Source organism: Patagioenas fasciata, chromosome 1, assembly GCF_037038585.1.
Source record: "Patagioenas fasciata isolate bPatFas1 chromosome 1, bPatFas1.hap1, whole genome shotgun sequence".
Taxonomy (NCBI): Eukaryota; Metazoa; Chordata; class Aves; order Columbiformes; family Columbidae; genus Patagioenas; species Patagioenas fasciata.
The window spans coordinates 213,841,027-213,854,782 of record NC_092520.1 but is presented as its reverse complement, the minus strand read 5'-3'; the positions used below and the strand labels follow the sequence as shown (position 1 = coordinate 213,854,782).

Below are 13,756 nucleotides of genomic sequence, written 5' to 3'. Positions count from 1 at the left end.
TGTGTCAGGTTTTTTCTCCACTTCGTTGGCAAAATGAAGGGAACTTGCCCAAAACCACCTGACAAACTCCTGTCTTCTGTCACCAAGGCGCTTCTCTAAGCCTACATGGAAGGTTTCACCTGTCTTTACTCCACCATAAATCCACTGGGACAAAGGGAGACTCCTTCAATCTCCCTGCAGATGGCAAAGGAGGCAGCTAAATTTCCAAGAGCAATCAATTGGAGAAAAGCAAAATAAGATTCATCACTAAAACATCTCAGGAGCTGCTTTCAGAACTTGCTCTGGATTATTTATCCAGTAATAATTGTACTGGTAAACGGAGCACAGAAAGCCAGGACACTTCAGTCAACAGATCTGCTGGGCTTTGGTGGGGCAGTAGCACTTGGCATCAAACTTGTTAAGTTAAATAAGCATTTCAGGTTACCTCTTCTTCATTATCGAATAGGAGAAATGCAAAGGTCTCCTCCAGCTCCTCCTGGCTGTACCCGGCGCCTTCCTTCGCTTGGGCAAAAGCTTTGAGCTGCAGAAGACACAAAAAGACTTTGTTCCAGTCCAGAGGCAAGAGACTGAGCATCATCTCAACCACAAAGAAAATGCCTCTAGAAGGGGAGATGCTTGGAGGGATCTCTCTTGTTCTCTCTCCACTGACCAGGGAAGCCTGGACTATTTGATGAGAGAGCAGGTGAGCTGCAACTACAGCTCAAAGGGTTTGGCTGCAGTCAAACAACGCGACTCCAATTTCTTTTATCTGATAATTAAAGCAGACTGTGTCCTCGGTGCAGACAGGGAGCAAACAGAGCCGGGTTTGAGTCCATGATATTTTGGGGCTTTAATAACAGAAGTTGTAGAAGGACGGGATTTGTTTAAACAGGCATAGAATCATTTTGTTTGGAAAACAATAATCTCATCACTGCTTTGGTTTGTTTTGGCTTTAGAACTCACAGGCAAATCAACAAATTACATGATACCTGCTTTCCCAGTTTTTCATCCAGCTCCACAATGACTATGCCAGATATAGGTGGTCAAAATGTCTAAACTCTATTTAATTCATGATAAAAAGCAGCCTGGTCACCTCCAGTCCCCAGAGGAGACTGCGTGTCTTTCATGCCAACAACAGCAGGAATATAGGGATGAAGACATATTAAAAGTGCTTCTATACACGTCACAATCAGGTGGAGAAAGGGAAATGGGGTTAAAACTGGTGCCTGGACGGGTGTGAGGGCAGAAAAACAAATTCCACATGGAAATCTACCTGGCTGTGAATCAGGAGAAGTAAAACAACATTAAAGTTCTCCTGTTCTGTAGCACACCAGGATTTTTCCCTTTGCCCGGAAGGGAAAGCCCGCTCCAGGAACAAACTGCTGCTGAATGTTTGGCAACATTGGCTGAATGGACCTTTTGTTCCTGATCAGACTGGGAAGGAAGAAGTGTCAGAAAGCAAAGAAAAGGCTCCTGTTCAGCACCAGGGGCTCTCAGCCACGTGCTGCAGAGGAAAGACAGACTACCCAATAAACCTGCATTTACAGATGTTTGCAGCTCCTAAAGAAATGGCAACACCACCCTGCTCCCCCACCGGCCTCACCTCGCTTAGAAAAACATCATTTTCCACCAGAATCGCTTGGCTGTACTGGAAGCTCCCCTGAGATGTAGAGTCCAAGTAGGAGCCCTGCAGCACTGAAACAGCCGTCTGCAAGAGGGAACTCGACTCTTCCGATTCCGGATGAAAACCTGGAGGCATTGAAATCAAAAAGTGGGTGTAAATATTAACGCTGAGTTGAGTACGTGGCCTCATTTAACAAGCCCAGGTCTCCATGGAGCGGATCAGCTCCCACTGGGAGCAGCAGCTCCTCTCCAGCTACACAACCCCCAAAGCTTTGTCTACAAGTTAAATCATCCTTCAGGAGGAAGAATTTGAGTACCCTGTTTGCCAGTGAGTCCTTAAAGGTTTTTCCTTTGCAACAGAAAAATTATATATATATATATATAAATTGCCAGATGGAAAGCCTGGTGGTAAATCAACTTTACATTGAGCAGGTCAGAGTTTTCTCTTGTGCTAAAAAGTTACTTTTAGGCTGAGAGTTGATGTCTACACATAGGGATTATCTCGGTACGTCCTTATTTTCTTGCCTTTATCTGTTTCACTATAATGATCTTCAGATCTTCTTTCAAAGCCTGAAGGGGCAGAGCTTTCTCAAAGCCCAAATCCCGTCCAGACATTTCCAAAATCAAACATCCCAGTAAAACACTTCCCAACAGCATCCCAGCAAGAAGAGGTCCCAAAGCATGAGACAAATTAAATATGGATAGAGAAACAAAGGAAAGTTCGCAGTATTTTTGCTGTTGCAGCTGTTAAAATCTAAATATTAAATAAAGAAGCCACTTAGAAACACAGGAAATCCCGAGTTTAGTCTCTGTTGCACATTTAAAAGACTTTTATTGCTGGGGGTGAGTCACGATTTCAAATCCCAAGCTGAGTTTGCAGCATGGATGCACTGAAAAGGTTTATTTCTTCTGATCCATCAACTTTAGGAAATAAAGCATTTATCTATCAAGAAAGAAATGGAGAATCGTGAAACCCTACCCAAAGAGCAGGTTTTGCATCCTGGTTGCTCTTTAAGAAGAAAATCACTGACATTCTTGAGGACAAATAGGTTTAAGTGCTCATTTTAACCTCTAAAAGGTCCACATTCCTTCGGTGATGAGCAAGATATTATCTGTTGTCACCCTGCAACCTGCTTGGGGTTTTGACTCCTATTTTTGAAGTGTAGCTTTTAATAGTTCTTTTCCTCCCTTCAATTAGAAAGAAAAGAGAATAATTCCTTATGTCACAAATCTTGTTATTCCTCTCAAATTACTCAAGGCCAAAAAAAGGACCTCATAGAAGGAACAGGAAAAAGAACAGTTCGAATTACGTGTATTAAACTCATTTAGCTACATAGCTCTAAGCCAGTTCAGCCAGTTTGTGCTATGGGGCTTAACAAAGTCTGCTTTGTGCCAAGCTCAAGAAAATCCAGACAAGGCAAAAAGTCGGGGGAAACGGGATAAAAAAAGCTCTAAAAAATGGGTCTAGGGAAGTATTTTTTCATCTCTTAATGCTGCTCTGAGTCTTTCGTGCCCTCTTGGATTCACTTTGTAAACCTCCCGCTTTCAGGTGATGCTGCTGCAATTATTATATCAGGAATAGTAGGAACGCAGGTGAACACAACTTGGCTCTCAAGGGCAGAAAAAAGACACATAAAGAGGTCTCCCGGCTTTCTCTCACTCGTATTGTTTTCTCTCTTTGAGCCTAACAAGGATAGGAAGGGATGTAAAGATTTCTCACTTTTTTCCTTGTTTCTCATTTTCTTTTGTGTCTCTTGCGTCCTGTGCATCTCAGGGAAGCAGCCAGGGAGTTCAGACTCCTCCATGGAAATCACATCAGGGAATTATATCCCTGTCCAAAGGCTTGGACCAAATGTAACATCCTTTCTTGCTGGAGCACCACAGCACTTGTGTCCAGAGCCATTCTCCTGTTCTCAGCATATTTTCCACCAGCCTAAACAAGCCCAGCTCCCTCAACCAGTCCTTATGTCCCAAAAGCACAGGGTTGCTATTTAATTTCACACTTACTGCTGCAAAAATCTCACTTTGAGGTGTGACATTCTACTCCTCCTACCGATAGCGTCTGCAACTCTGCATCGTCAACAAATCTGGGGTCTCGGAGCATAAGAAAACCCACATCTAAACGTGCGAGATGTGATCAGTCGTGTGTTTCCATGCTACGTGAGACACAGAGTCAACAAAGAGATTATGGGGTTAAAAGCCCCGCAAGGTGCAGAACACATATTGAGGGTGTGGGTATTAAATCAGCAGAAGTATTGGATATTCAGTGTCTTTAAGGGGTAAAGACTAAAGGCTTTTAACAAAAAGGCTGGGAAGCTCTTGGAAATGCAACAAAACCAGTGATTTTGCAAGTGATAACTCAAATAAAAATGAAAGTCCAAAAGAGGAATTGAAAGAAAAAAGTTGCCATAGTAATATACAAATACAAGAGACTAAGCAATCATCGAGCGTGGCACTGAGTTCAGCAGCTCACAGTGACCCTCGGCTCCCTGTTCACATTTCAGAGGCTCCTCCCGATCCGTTCCCACCCAAAGGAAGAGTCTGGACTCACACAAATACACGCAAAACCCCGATACATCCAGGTTTCATTTGTAAGAGCAGAAGGTCCTTGACAATCTGTGCTGGTTGTGAGAAGGTGAAAGCGAAAGTGGCTACACCAGAAGTAAAAGTGAAAGTATCCGTTTCCCCTCTGAGCAGCTTGGACGTGTTCCTACCACCACGCAGCATCCTCAAGGAGCAACTTCTCGCACACAGATCTGTGGGAGCACAGATGAATTGCAGGACCGATGGCTGGAGGAGAGGTGGAAAAACCCAGCCCAACTGAACCCACAGCGGGTGTTATTTGTGCCCCGAAATCCTTGGGGAGGAGATTCACAGCCTGTCCTGGTGATTTCTTACCCTTAGAGCAAGAGTTTAAAAAAAAAAAGTTGCCTTTGAAACTATTAAGATCTATTTCCAACGCTGGAACTTAGGCTCATGTGGGCACTAGAGTGAGATCAGAGAAGGGAACGGAGCTGGGAAGAGCTGGAGCACAAGTGTGATGAGAGCGGCTGAAGGACCTGGGAGGTTCAGCCTGGAGAACAGGAGCTGAGGGGAGACAGCGACACAAAGGAACGGCCTCAAGTTGCGCCAGGGGAGGTTGAGGTTGGATGTGGGGAACAATTTCTTCCCCAAAGGGCTGTGGGGCATTGGAACAGGCTGCCCAGGGCAGTGCTGGAGTCACCGTCCCTGGAGGGTTGAACAGATGCAGAGATGAGGTTCTCAGGGACACAGGGTTGTGTCAGGGGTGGATTAAGTTTGACTCTGTGATTTTGAGCGTCTCTTCCAACCAAAATGATTCTATGACCTTTTCCTCACGCTGTGGCTGTGCAGAAGTCATCCATCAAGAGCCCTGTGTTCCTTGGAAGGCTGCTGACCTTCTTCCTCCTCCTTTTCTCCATCTAAACCCAGATCCTTTGACCTTTCCTCCCCGATTGCACCTGCAAATTTCTTGAGACGCCCCACTCTGTCCTCTGCAAATTGTTGACTAAAGCCAACCCCTGTGGACAAGCCCCACCGGGCCCATTCACCTCCCAGGAACTGCATGTTGTTGCTTCTTTGTGTGATTCAGGGTCCCTGCAGGTGCTGGATGTCCATCAGCACGGCCAGGCGAGGCCAAGAGACACAAACTTCCCAAAACTAGAATCCTCCTTTGGCTCATCCATCTTCACGTGCCCTCTGGGCAGCCTCACCACGCAGAGACTTCCAAAGTCAGCCCAGGTGGAAAACCCACAGCTTTCGAACCTCTTATTTATACAGAGAATAAGGTTTGCTTCTTTGCTCTCAAACCTCCAAAATTCTGCAAGCCAGCATGGTCACCACACACCAGACACAGCCACAAAGATCATCTATGGTACTTTTGTTTTAACTCTGCGTTATAAAATTCACGGCAGGACGTGCTCGACCAGCTATTGACCTGCGAATTTCTTCTAGCTACAGCTTTCTGATGGAGCAGCCACAAAGGTGACTTGGAAAACATATTGATAAAGATTTCTCTTTAATAGAGTCCTGAGACAGCCCTGATAAGCTCAGCCAAAACCTCCTTGATGGGAGCGGTTGGCAGGACAAAGAAACTGAGATAACGAACTGACCTTCTACAAAACCAGAAGTCAGCAACAACTGTTCTGGGAGCTGATGTCCTACACCCACTTACACCAAAAGAGAAGAAAAGAAAGTAACCTGCTACCTACCCAAAAAAGCTTTTCTGGAAGAGCTTCCCCAATGAGATCTGCTGGACAGACCAGACCCTCACTGGGGACACCCGGGTGACTCTGGACTTGGTGACATGGATCATTTTTGAAATGTGACCTTTTCGTCACCAGTTCGCCCCATTCCCGGGAGCGGTTTGGTGAACATCACACCAGTGATGCCTCGTGTAAAATATATACTTGCTTTGCTAGCTGGAATTCTGTAATAACTTGTAATATCCATATATTTAGAATCATAGAATCATTTCAGTTGGAAGAGACCCTCAGGATCATCGAGTCCAACCATTTGCTTTACTCTTGTAATATATAAATACTTGCTTTCCTAGCGGTAATTTTGTGGTGATTTATAGCACTATTAGTAGTAGTTTTCTAGTAATTTTTAATAAAGAAATTCTCACAAACACAGACTTTCATGTCTCTGTGTATTACAGAGCTCTGAGAACCCCACAATCATGGCATTCACCCACTTGCAGGTCACGACCGCTACACGTGTACCCCAATTTGTATAATGAGTCTTGGCTCATTAATGTTGAAGTGTAGGAGTCACCTTCCTCTTTCAGTTCAAGCCAAAAACTGAGTCAAAATTAGACAAAGCCCAAAATCACCATCTCCCACAAACATCTAGGAGCAGGAAGACGTTGCGCCCGCAAATAATAACATGTTGATGCTTCTGACTCTCATAAAGTATTTTCAGTTAATGATAAACTTACGTTTACTTTCCAGGAGTAACCAGGTGAGGAAATATAGCACACATCACTCACACTAGCTGATATTCAGTGTATTTACAAACTGATCACAGGAGGCAGAGCGATCCCCACCGTGGAACAGGTGTCCTGTGTCCATGGGGACTGGTCCAGGCCACGGTTAACACAGCACCGAAGCAAAAAATTATTCAACTTGGAATATTTTAACCTTTCGGGGGGTTTCTTGTGTTTTACTGTAGGTTCTTAAAAGCTTTCCAATCTCAAAATCCACTCTCCTACCCCACACAAGTCCTTGTTTCTGCTTCTCCTGCCATTAGCAGCAACTTTTCCTGCTTTGTGGCTTCCCAGTATCTTTTTCTTTTGCTTTCTTGCCTTTTTCCTTCCCGTTTTTTCCACTCCAAGACCCAAGCAACTATTCTAAACTTGTACTTGTTGGGCTGCTAGTAAGTAGATTTGTCCGAACTTCACATACGGTAACGGATCGGATCTAAACCATGTACAACAGAGCCAAGATATCCTGGATATTCTATGTACCAGAGGTAGATGTTGGGCACAGGATGGGTTATGAGGGCAGGCTCGAGCTCGTGGTCCATCCTAAACAAGATCTCTGGCTTAAATCGGGTTGATGGAGGTGCCCGTTTGCAGGGACGTTGGCAAATGGAAGGCGAAAGATGTGGCATAGGTTGTATCACAGATTATCCTGCAGAGCCAGGAACGGCTCTAACAAAAAGCAATATCTTCTGAAGGTCTCGCCACAGAATGCTGCAGATGAGTTCAAAAATCAGCTTTAAAAAAATAAACTATTAAATGTAAAGATTCTACCTCTTCCTCACAAAGTCCCTGAGCCACAAACATGCTCAAGCGGTTTGAGTTTTCAGGAGAAAGAGCACAGTACCTTTATTCACATACTTTTCCCTACGCGGTTGCTCCTTGAGTCAGGACACCTGCCAAGACGGATCTTCGGTCTCAGCTGGGACAGCCCGTGAAATTGGCACAAGTTTTTCCCCCTGTTCCAGCATGCGTGGAGCCTTTTTGATACCAGGTGACAGATCTGCAGTGTCACTTGTGGTAGGAAGCATCTCTTGCTCTATGTGGTGCCTTCATGCGCAAGACCAGGAACTTATCGAGTCAATTATCCTGCAACTGCTACAGGCCTCCTGTAAATCATCGCAACAGATCATTACAAAACAAGTCTCTGCAGCGGATGTTTCCTCATATTCTCAGAAGGGTTGGCTCGCAGAGGTTCAAGAACACATAACTGTGGAGCTATTTTCCCCCCACAAGAACTTAACATTCAAATCGCTGGGCAAGGAGGGAATTTTGGACACAAGAGCTCTCTAACTTTTGCAATTAGCTGAAAAAATTAAGCAGGCTGACGCAGCTCCACTCCTAAATTAACATCCTTGGCCTTAAACCTGGGAGTTCTGTCCCTGTTTGGGGTGAGATGGTATCTTTTGCAATCTCCTGGTTTGACGTATTTAAAACACTCTTCCTCAGTGAGACATGGTGATTGCTGCTAAGCTGGAAAACCCAGGTGTTGGAGAGTATTTTCAATTACCTCTGGGACCAGGTAGCCTGGGAATGCAGAAATTTAGGCAGTAGGAGCTTTTATAATGCTTTTCAGCTCAATATCAGAGCCTGGCATTATTTAATTTAGAGGAATTTTAGGAGTCAGGCAATGCAGGGAACCCCTGGCACCCTCTCAGGAGAGGACTGGCAGCCTTTACACAGACACCTTCACTTGAGCTCTGCCAACACAGATTTAATGTCACTGTGATATCTGAACATATCTAATTTATTGGGAAGAAAACATTATTAGTTCCATCAGAGGTAGGGAAGGTGAAGTTCTTACATTATGTAAAAAAAAAACCCTGTGTCGTAAGGCATCCAACTGCAGCCCAGAGCTATCTGATGGGAGTCAGAGAGACAATGGAGCTTCTCTCCTGCACCGGCAGATGGAAACAACAGTGAGAAACGTCTCAAGTTGCACCTCAGAAGGTTCAGACTGGACTTGAGGATGAAATTTGTCCCCTGGAGGGTGACAGGTCACAGAGAGGTGGGGGGGAGTCCCATTCTTGGCTGGGCAAAGCCACCGCTGCCCCCCACTCTGGTGAAAAATCTACTCAGAGTCCTACACCAGATAAACCTTCCACGTAACATTTATTTGATTTTATAACCTTCCTCCTATTACCCTCAGCTGCTTGCAGTGAGGATGTGGTTATTACAGGTTTTCCCTTGCTGATGCATTGCACAGGCACTTGTTGCTCCCTTTTGTATCAGCAGATGCTCCTCAAAGCCCAATTGTGCTGCAGCTCCCCTCTTCCATCACCTTATAAACAGCCGACATCGCTTGTGGATTCACTCAGCTGCAGGTGTCCGCATTGACCTTTCCCAAATCTAGCAGAAGCACAGGTGTTTTAGCACATAGACAACAAAATATATCCTTTTTTTCTTGCAAAACCAGGCAACCAAGTGATTCTCCATGCCAGTGCCGTAACTCTGATGGTCTAAGACAGCCAGACTTGATGAGTTTTGACCTCATGGGTGAGCTGCAGACTATCGCTCAGCAAACCAAAACCCTGCCGGTTGCCTTTGTGCGGTTACGTTCTGCGGATCCTTTGTGTGCAGCTCACAGATGCCACATTGAAACCCACGTGTCGAAACCCATCTGACCACGCAGTGCCCGCAGAGCAACATCCAGCCCTCCCGTGAAACATCAGCCCACTGCCACACAAGCTGGTTTGTCTGTTGCCTCCCACAATCCCGAAAAATCAATGTTGGGGACGTCCTGGATCTAAAACCCACGTGCTGTAAAGGCGACTGCACATGGTGACGGGATACCCACCGTCTTCCGACATACAGGCAGCCTCGTAAGAGCAACAGCAACAGTTCAGATTTCCCCGTTGTAGTTTCCATTTGGGAAAAGAAGGAAAAAAAAAACAAGCGACTTGTTTGTGGCTGGAAAAAGCAGGCGCATAACTCCCCTGCCTTGAATCCTGCAGCTGCACGTCTGCAGACCGCTGGTTACTTACTCCTTTCGCCTTTGAGCAAGCCTGAAAACCTCCCAAACAGGAATATATCCTTCCTCAGGCTTGTTCCGTTACCTTTCCCCTCGCTACAGATGCTCTCCTTTCAGCATTGATTTTCTTTCCCCTGGTCTCTTGTTGTGCTTGGTACGGTAATAGAGCTCCTAACCACACACTCTCTGTGGACCCTTTGGCTGCAGAAAGTACCAAGACACGCTTATAGTTTCAAATAAAAACAGAACCAAAGCCAAGTCCTAAAATCACCATGCACACCAACTCCAAACACTCCACCAGAACTAGTGGGTAGTTATTTCACCATCAAAAAAACCCCCAAACCTTAAAACCAAACTGTGCAAAAATAGCATTTACCAGAAATAATAAACAAGCCACTTTCTTGTCTCAAAGCGATTCAAACCAAGAATTACCAGCTGGTCACTTCAGCAGGTGCCAGAGTGACCAACATACATATTTCAAGTAATAAAATCAGCCCAGTTCCACCCAAGCTGTAAATCCCACATGTAATTCAGCCCTTGTCCTCTTTCTCTTCCCCTCCTGGCGCAGCTGGGGCTGCGTAATGAAGAAAATCAGCAAACTGCGGCAGAAAATAAAGCAAAAGAGGCTATATTTAATCCAGATAGGTTCCACAGAGTTGCAGCAACACAGCTCAAAGTCGGGCGGGATGTGGATGTTAGTGGGTATCAGGTGTGAGTATTTGGGAACGAGGAACATTTAAGTCAACTCTGCTACCGCCAAAACCGCCAGGTTTAAGAGGAACGCTAAAAATAGGCCAAACTAGTATGTAAAACCAGTTTCAGAGCCAGGTAATGCAGTCTCTGGTCCTAGGCAAGTACTTACATTTCGTTAGAGCAGATGGAGAATTCTCTGACAGAACCATTTTTCGATCGGAAAACAGCAATTTCTGTGAAATCAGACATTTTTCTTGACAACAAACTATATCTAAGAAATTCCTTCAAATGCAGACCCGGAATTTCCAAACTCAACCATAGGCCAGCTAAAGCCACTAGAGACCCATGTCTGTCCTCCTGTTCATTACCAGTCTCTTTCAAGCACTGTAACAAGACTGAAGAGCACTAAGAAACACCCACTTTGACCAAACTCTTGGGGTAAAACCATTAAGTTAATGGTCTGACTTGAATCCCCCAAGAGCCGAGCTTCGCCCGGCATCTCCTGCATCCACATCGAGCACCAAACCACTGGGCTACTGATATTTCTGGGCCAGACAAGCCTTATTACACATTTTTTAAAAAAATCTTCACTCCCATTGAGTAAGAAACAAGTTTTACAACTATTTTTGTGCTGTCCACCCTCTGCCTTGCTCCATTTATCCCAGATTATTCCCCCTTACAGCTCGGCAAGCCCTGCTCCTATCCAAGCCTCTGTGGGACAATTTGAGGACAACCTGGGAGCAGAACTGTGTGGGATCACAGGAGAAATACATTTGTTTTCTCTCATTTAAGGGAGATTTCCAGCTCTGCAGGACAGCGCGTTTGCTCCAAGGAGGGGAGCAAAGGGGTCTCTGAACCTTCAACACCCAGGGAGGGAGCAGCACATGGTCGATCTGTTTGTATTTCGATATCTTGTTCCTGAAAAGTACCTACATTGACCAGCACAGCTCCCCAAGGACAAATTGAAGGTTTCACAGCCATAAAACCAAAAAGGACCGTGGCTCTCCCAGCCGCAACGGGTCAGCTACCAGCACAAGGAGCTTGGAAAAGTCAATGCGACCCTGGCAAGATGGTTAAAATTAAATTAAAAAAAACCCTGCTTTCTAGGTGTCAGAGGCCTCCAGGTGCACAGGGGCTCAGGGAAGGTGCCTCCTGCCCCAGCATGGGGGCTGTTTCCCCTCAGTGCAGGGTCCCCTCTCAGCACAGGGTCCCCCTCAGGCAGAGGGACCCCCCTCAGGTGCAGGGTCCCCCTCAGGGACCCCCCTCAGGTGCAGGGTCCCCCCCCTCGACACAGGGACCCCCTCAGGGTCCCCCCTTGGCACAGGGTCTCCCTCAGGGACCCCCCTCAGGTGCAGGGTCCCCCTCAGCACAAGGTCCCCCTCAGGTACCTCCCTCAGGTGCAGGGACCCCCTTCTCGACACAGGGACCCCCTCAGGGTCCCCCCTCGGCACAGGGTCCCCCTCAGGGACCCCGCTCAGGTGCAGGGTCCCCCTCAGCACAGGGTCTCCCTCAGAGACCCCCTCAGGTAGCTCCCTCAGGTGCAGGGACCCCCCCTCGACACAGGGACCCCCTCCGGGTCCCCCCTCGGCACACGGTCCCCCTCAGCACAGGTACCTCCCTCAGGTGCAGGTACCCCCCCTCGACACAGGGACCCCCTCAGGGTCCCCCCCTCGGCACAGGGTCCCACTCAGGGTCCCCCCTCAGGTGCAGGGACACCCTCAGGGTCCCCCCTCAGGTGCAGGGACCCCCCTCAGGCTCATCCCCACGAGGCCAAACAGCCCCGGCTTTGCAGAAACAAGGACAAACCAGGCTCGGCTTCTCCTGCCGCACCGAAGGGCGGGATGGATCCGCCCGCTCCCCCCGGCCCCGCTCACCCGTGCCCGGCCCTCCGCTCTGCTCGTCCCGTCGCTCGCCCATGACCGGGCTTCGCTCCCCGCCGTTCCTCACGCCGCCCTCATGCCGCCCCGCCCGGCCCTCGGCGCGGCTCCGCTCCCGGCGGGGGCCCCGGGAGGGTGCGGCGCTGCCGGGCCGGGCGGGCCGGCGGGCTCAGGGCACTCGGGGCGGCATGTGGGGCGGCCGCCTTGCGAACCGCCGCCGACCGCCGGCCCCAGGAAGTGAAAGGGCGCAGGCGGGCTGGGGGGGGCAGGGCCGGGGGCGGGCGGTGGCGGCGAGGGAGGGAAAGGAGAAAAAAAAAAAAAAAAAAAAAAAAAAAAGAAAAAAAAAAACAGAAAGTGAAAATTGAACCGGAAAGAGAGCGCGGCCGCACCCGCCGCTTTCCTGTTCCCGCGGGTCAACGCGGCGGCACCGGCCTTGAGCGGCCTTTCGCTCGTCCTTCACCTCATGCCCCAAGCACCTCAGTCCTGCCGCCCGCCCCTTGGCTTGGACCTTACCCTTAACCCTTTCCCCTCATCTAAGCCCCTTCCCTTCATCTCGGCCATTTCGCTTCATCTCAACCCGTATCTTCAGCTCTTTCCTCAGCCTTCACTTGCTGTTCTGGCCCCCGGCCTCTCAGTGCGTCCCCTCAGTCCCCGATCAACCCCTTCCCTGAGCCCATCAGTGCCTTTCTTGGCTTCTTCCTCAGCCCCTTCCCTCAGGGCTTTCCTCCGTCTTTATTTAGCCTTTCTGGCCCCTTCCTTGTGCCCTTCTTCACCTCTATCAGTTCCACGTGCTCAGTTTTACGCCCCTTATGACACGAAAGACCTTGAGGTGCTGGAGCAAGTTCAGAGAAGGGAACGGAGCTGGTGAGCAGCTGAAGCACAAGGTCAGGGAGTCCAACCATTAACCCAGCCCTGGCACTAACTTATGCCCCTGAGAACCTCATCTCTGTGTCTGTCCAACCCTCCAGGGATGGTGACTCCAGCACTGCCCTGGGCAGCCTGTTCCAATGCCCCACAGCCCTTTGGGGAAGAAATTGGTCCCCACATCCAACCTCAACCTCCCCTGGCGCAACTTGAGGCCGTTTCCTCTGCTCCTGGCGCTTGTTCCTGGGGAGCAGAGCCCGACCCCCCTGGCTCCAAGCTCCTTTCAGGCAGTTCAGAGATCAGAAGGTCTCCCCTCAGCTCCTGTTCTCCAGCTGAACCCCCCAGGTCCCTCAGCCGCTCCCATCACACTTGTGCTCCAGCCCCTTCCCCAGCTCCGTTCCCTTCTCTCCACTCGCTCCAGCACCTCAAGGCCTTTCTTGGCACGAGGGGCCCAACACTGAGCGCATTTACCTGTTCAATTAGTCTCTTCTTTCCTAAACCCCTTCCCCTGACTGGGAGGATAGCGGAGAACACCACTTGTACCCCAGATCCTTTTAATGTTGCTCCAAGGTACATATAGCCTCTTTCAATGGTTTGCAGTGTTGTTGGATGTACGAGCAGATGCTAATTTTTATCGTTCGCCACATTCTTATGAATGTCGCAAATGTGAGCTCCTGGTAGGCACCAGATGGTCAATGTTGCAATAGGTGTTGGAGCTGGGAACAGGATGATCTGGCCTTGCCCAACCTC

General features: G+C 48.4%; 1 protein-coding gene across 3 annotated transcripts in view; it reads right to left on the bottom strand.

Annotated features, from left to right (window-relative positions):
- Positions 1-12,379, bottom strand: part of TASOR2 (transcription activation suppressor family member 2) — a 47,207-nt gene extending 34,828 nt beyond the window's left edge. For 2 of the 3 annotated variants that reach the window (XM_065829260.2, XM_065829261.2), the window contains exons 1-3: positions 12,140-12,379; positions 1,583-1,728; positions 425-520 (exon numbers count right to left, since the gene is read on the bottom strand). In XM_065829260.2, the coding sequence (XP_065685332.1) occupies positions 425-520; positions 1,583-1,728; positions 12,140-12,182 (285 nt within the window). In that variant the 5' untranslated portion in view covers positions 12,183-12,379. Of the gene's footprint in view, positions 1-424; positions 521-1,582; positions 1,729-12,139 lie in introns of those variants that run through there. The other variant, XM_071803548.1, reaches the window with a different exon arrangement.
- Positions 12,380-13,756: the final 1,377 nt, after the last annotated feature.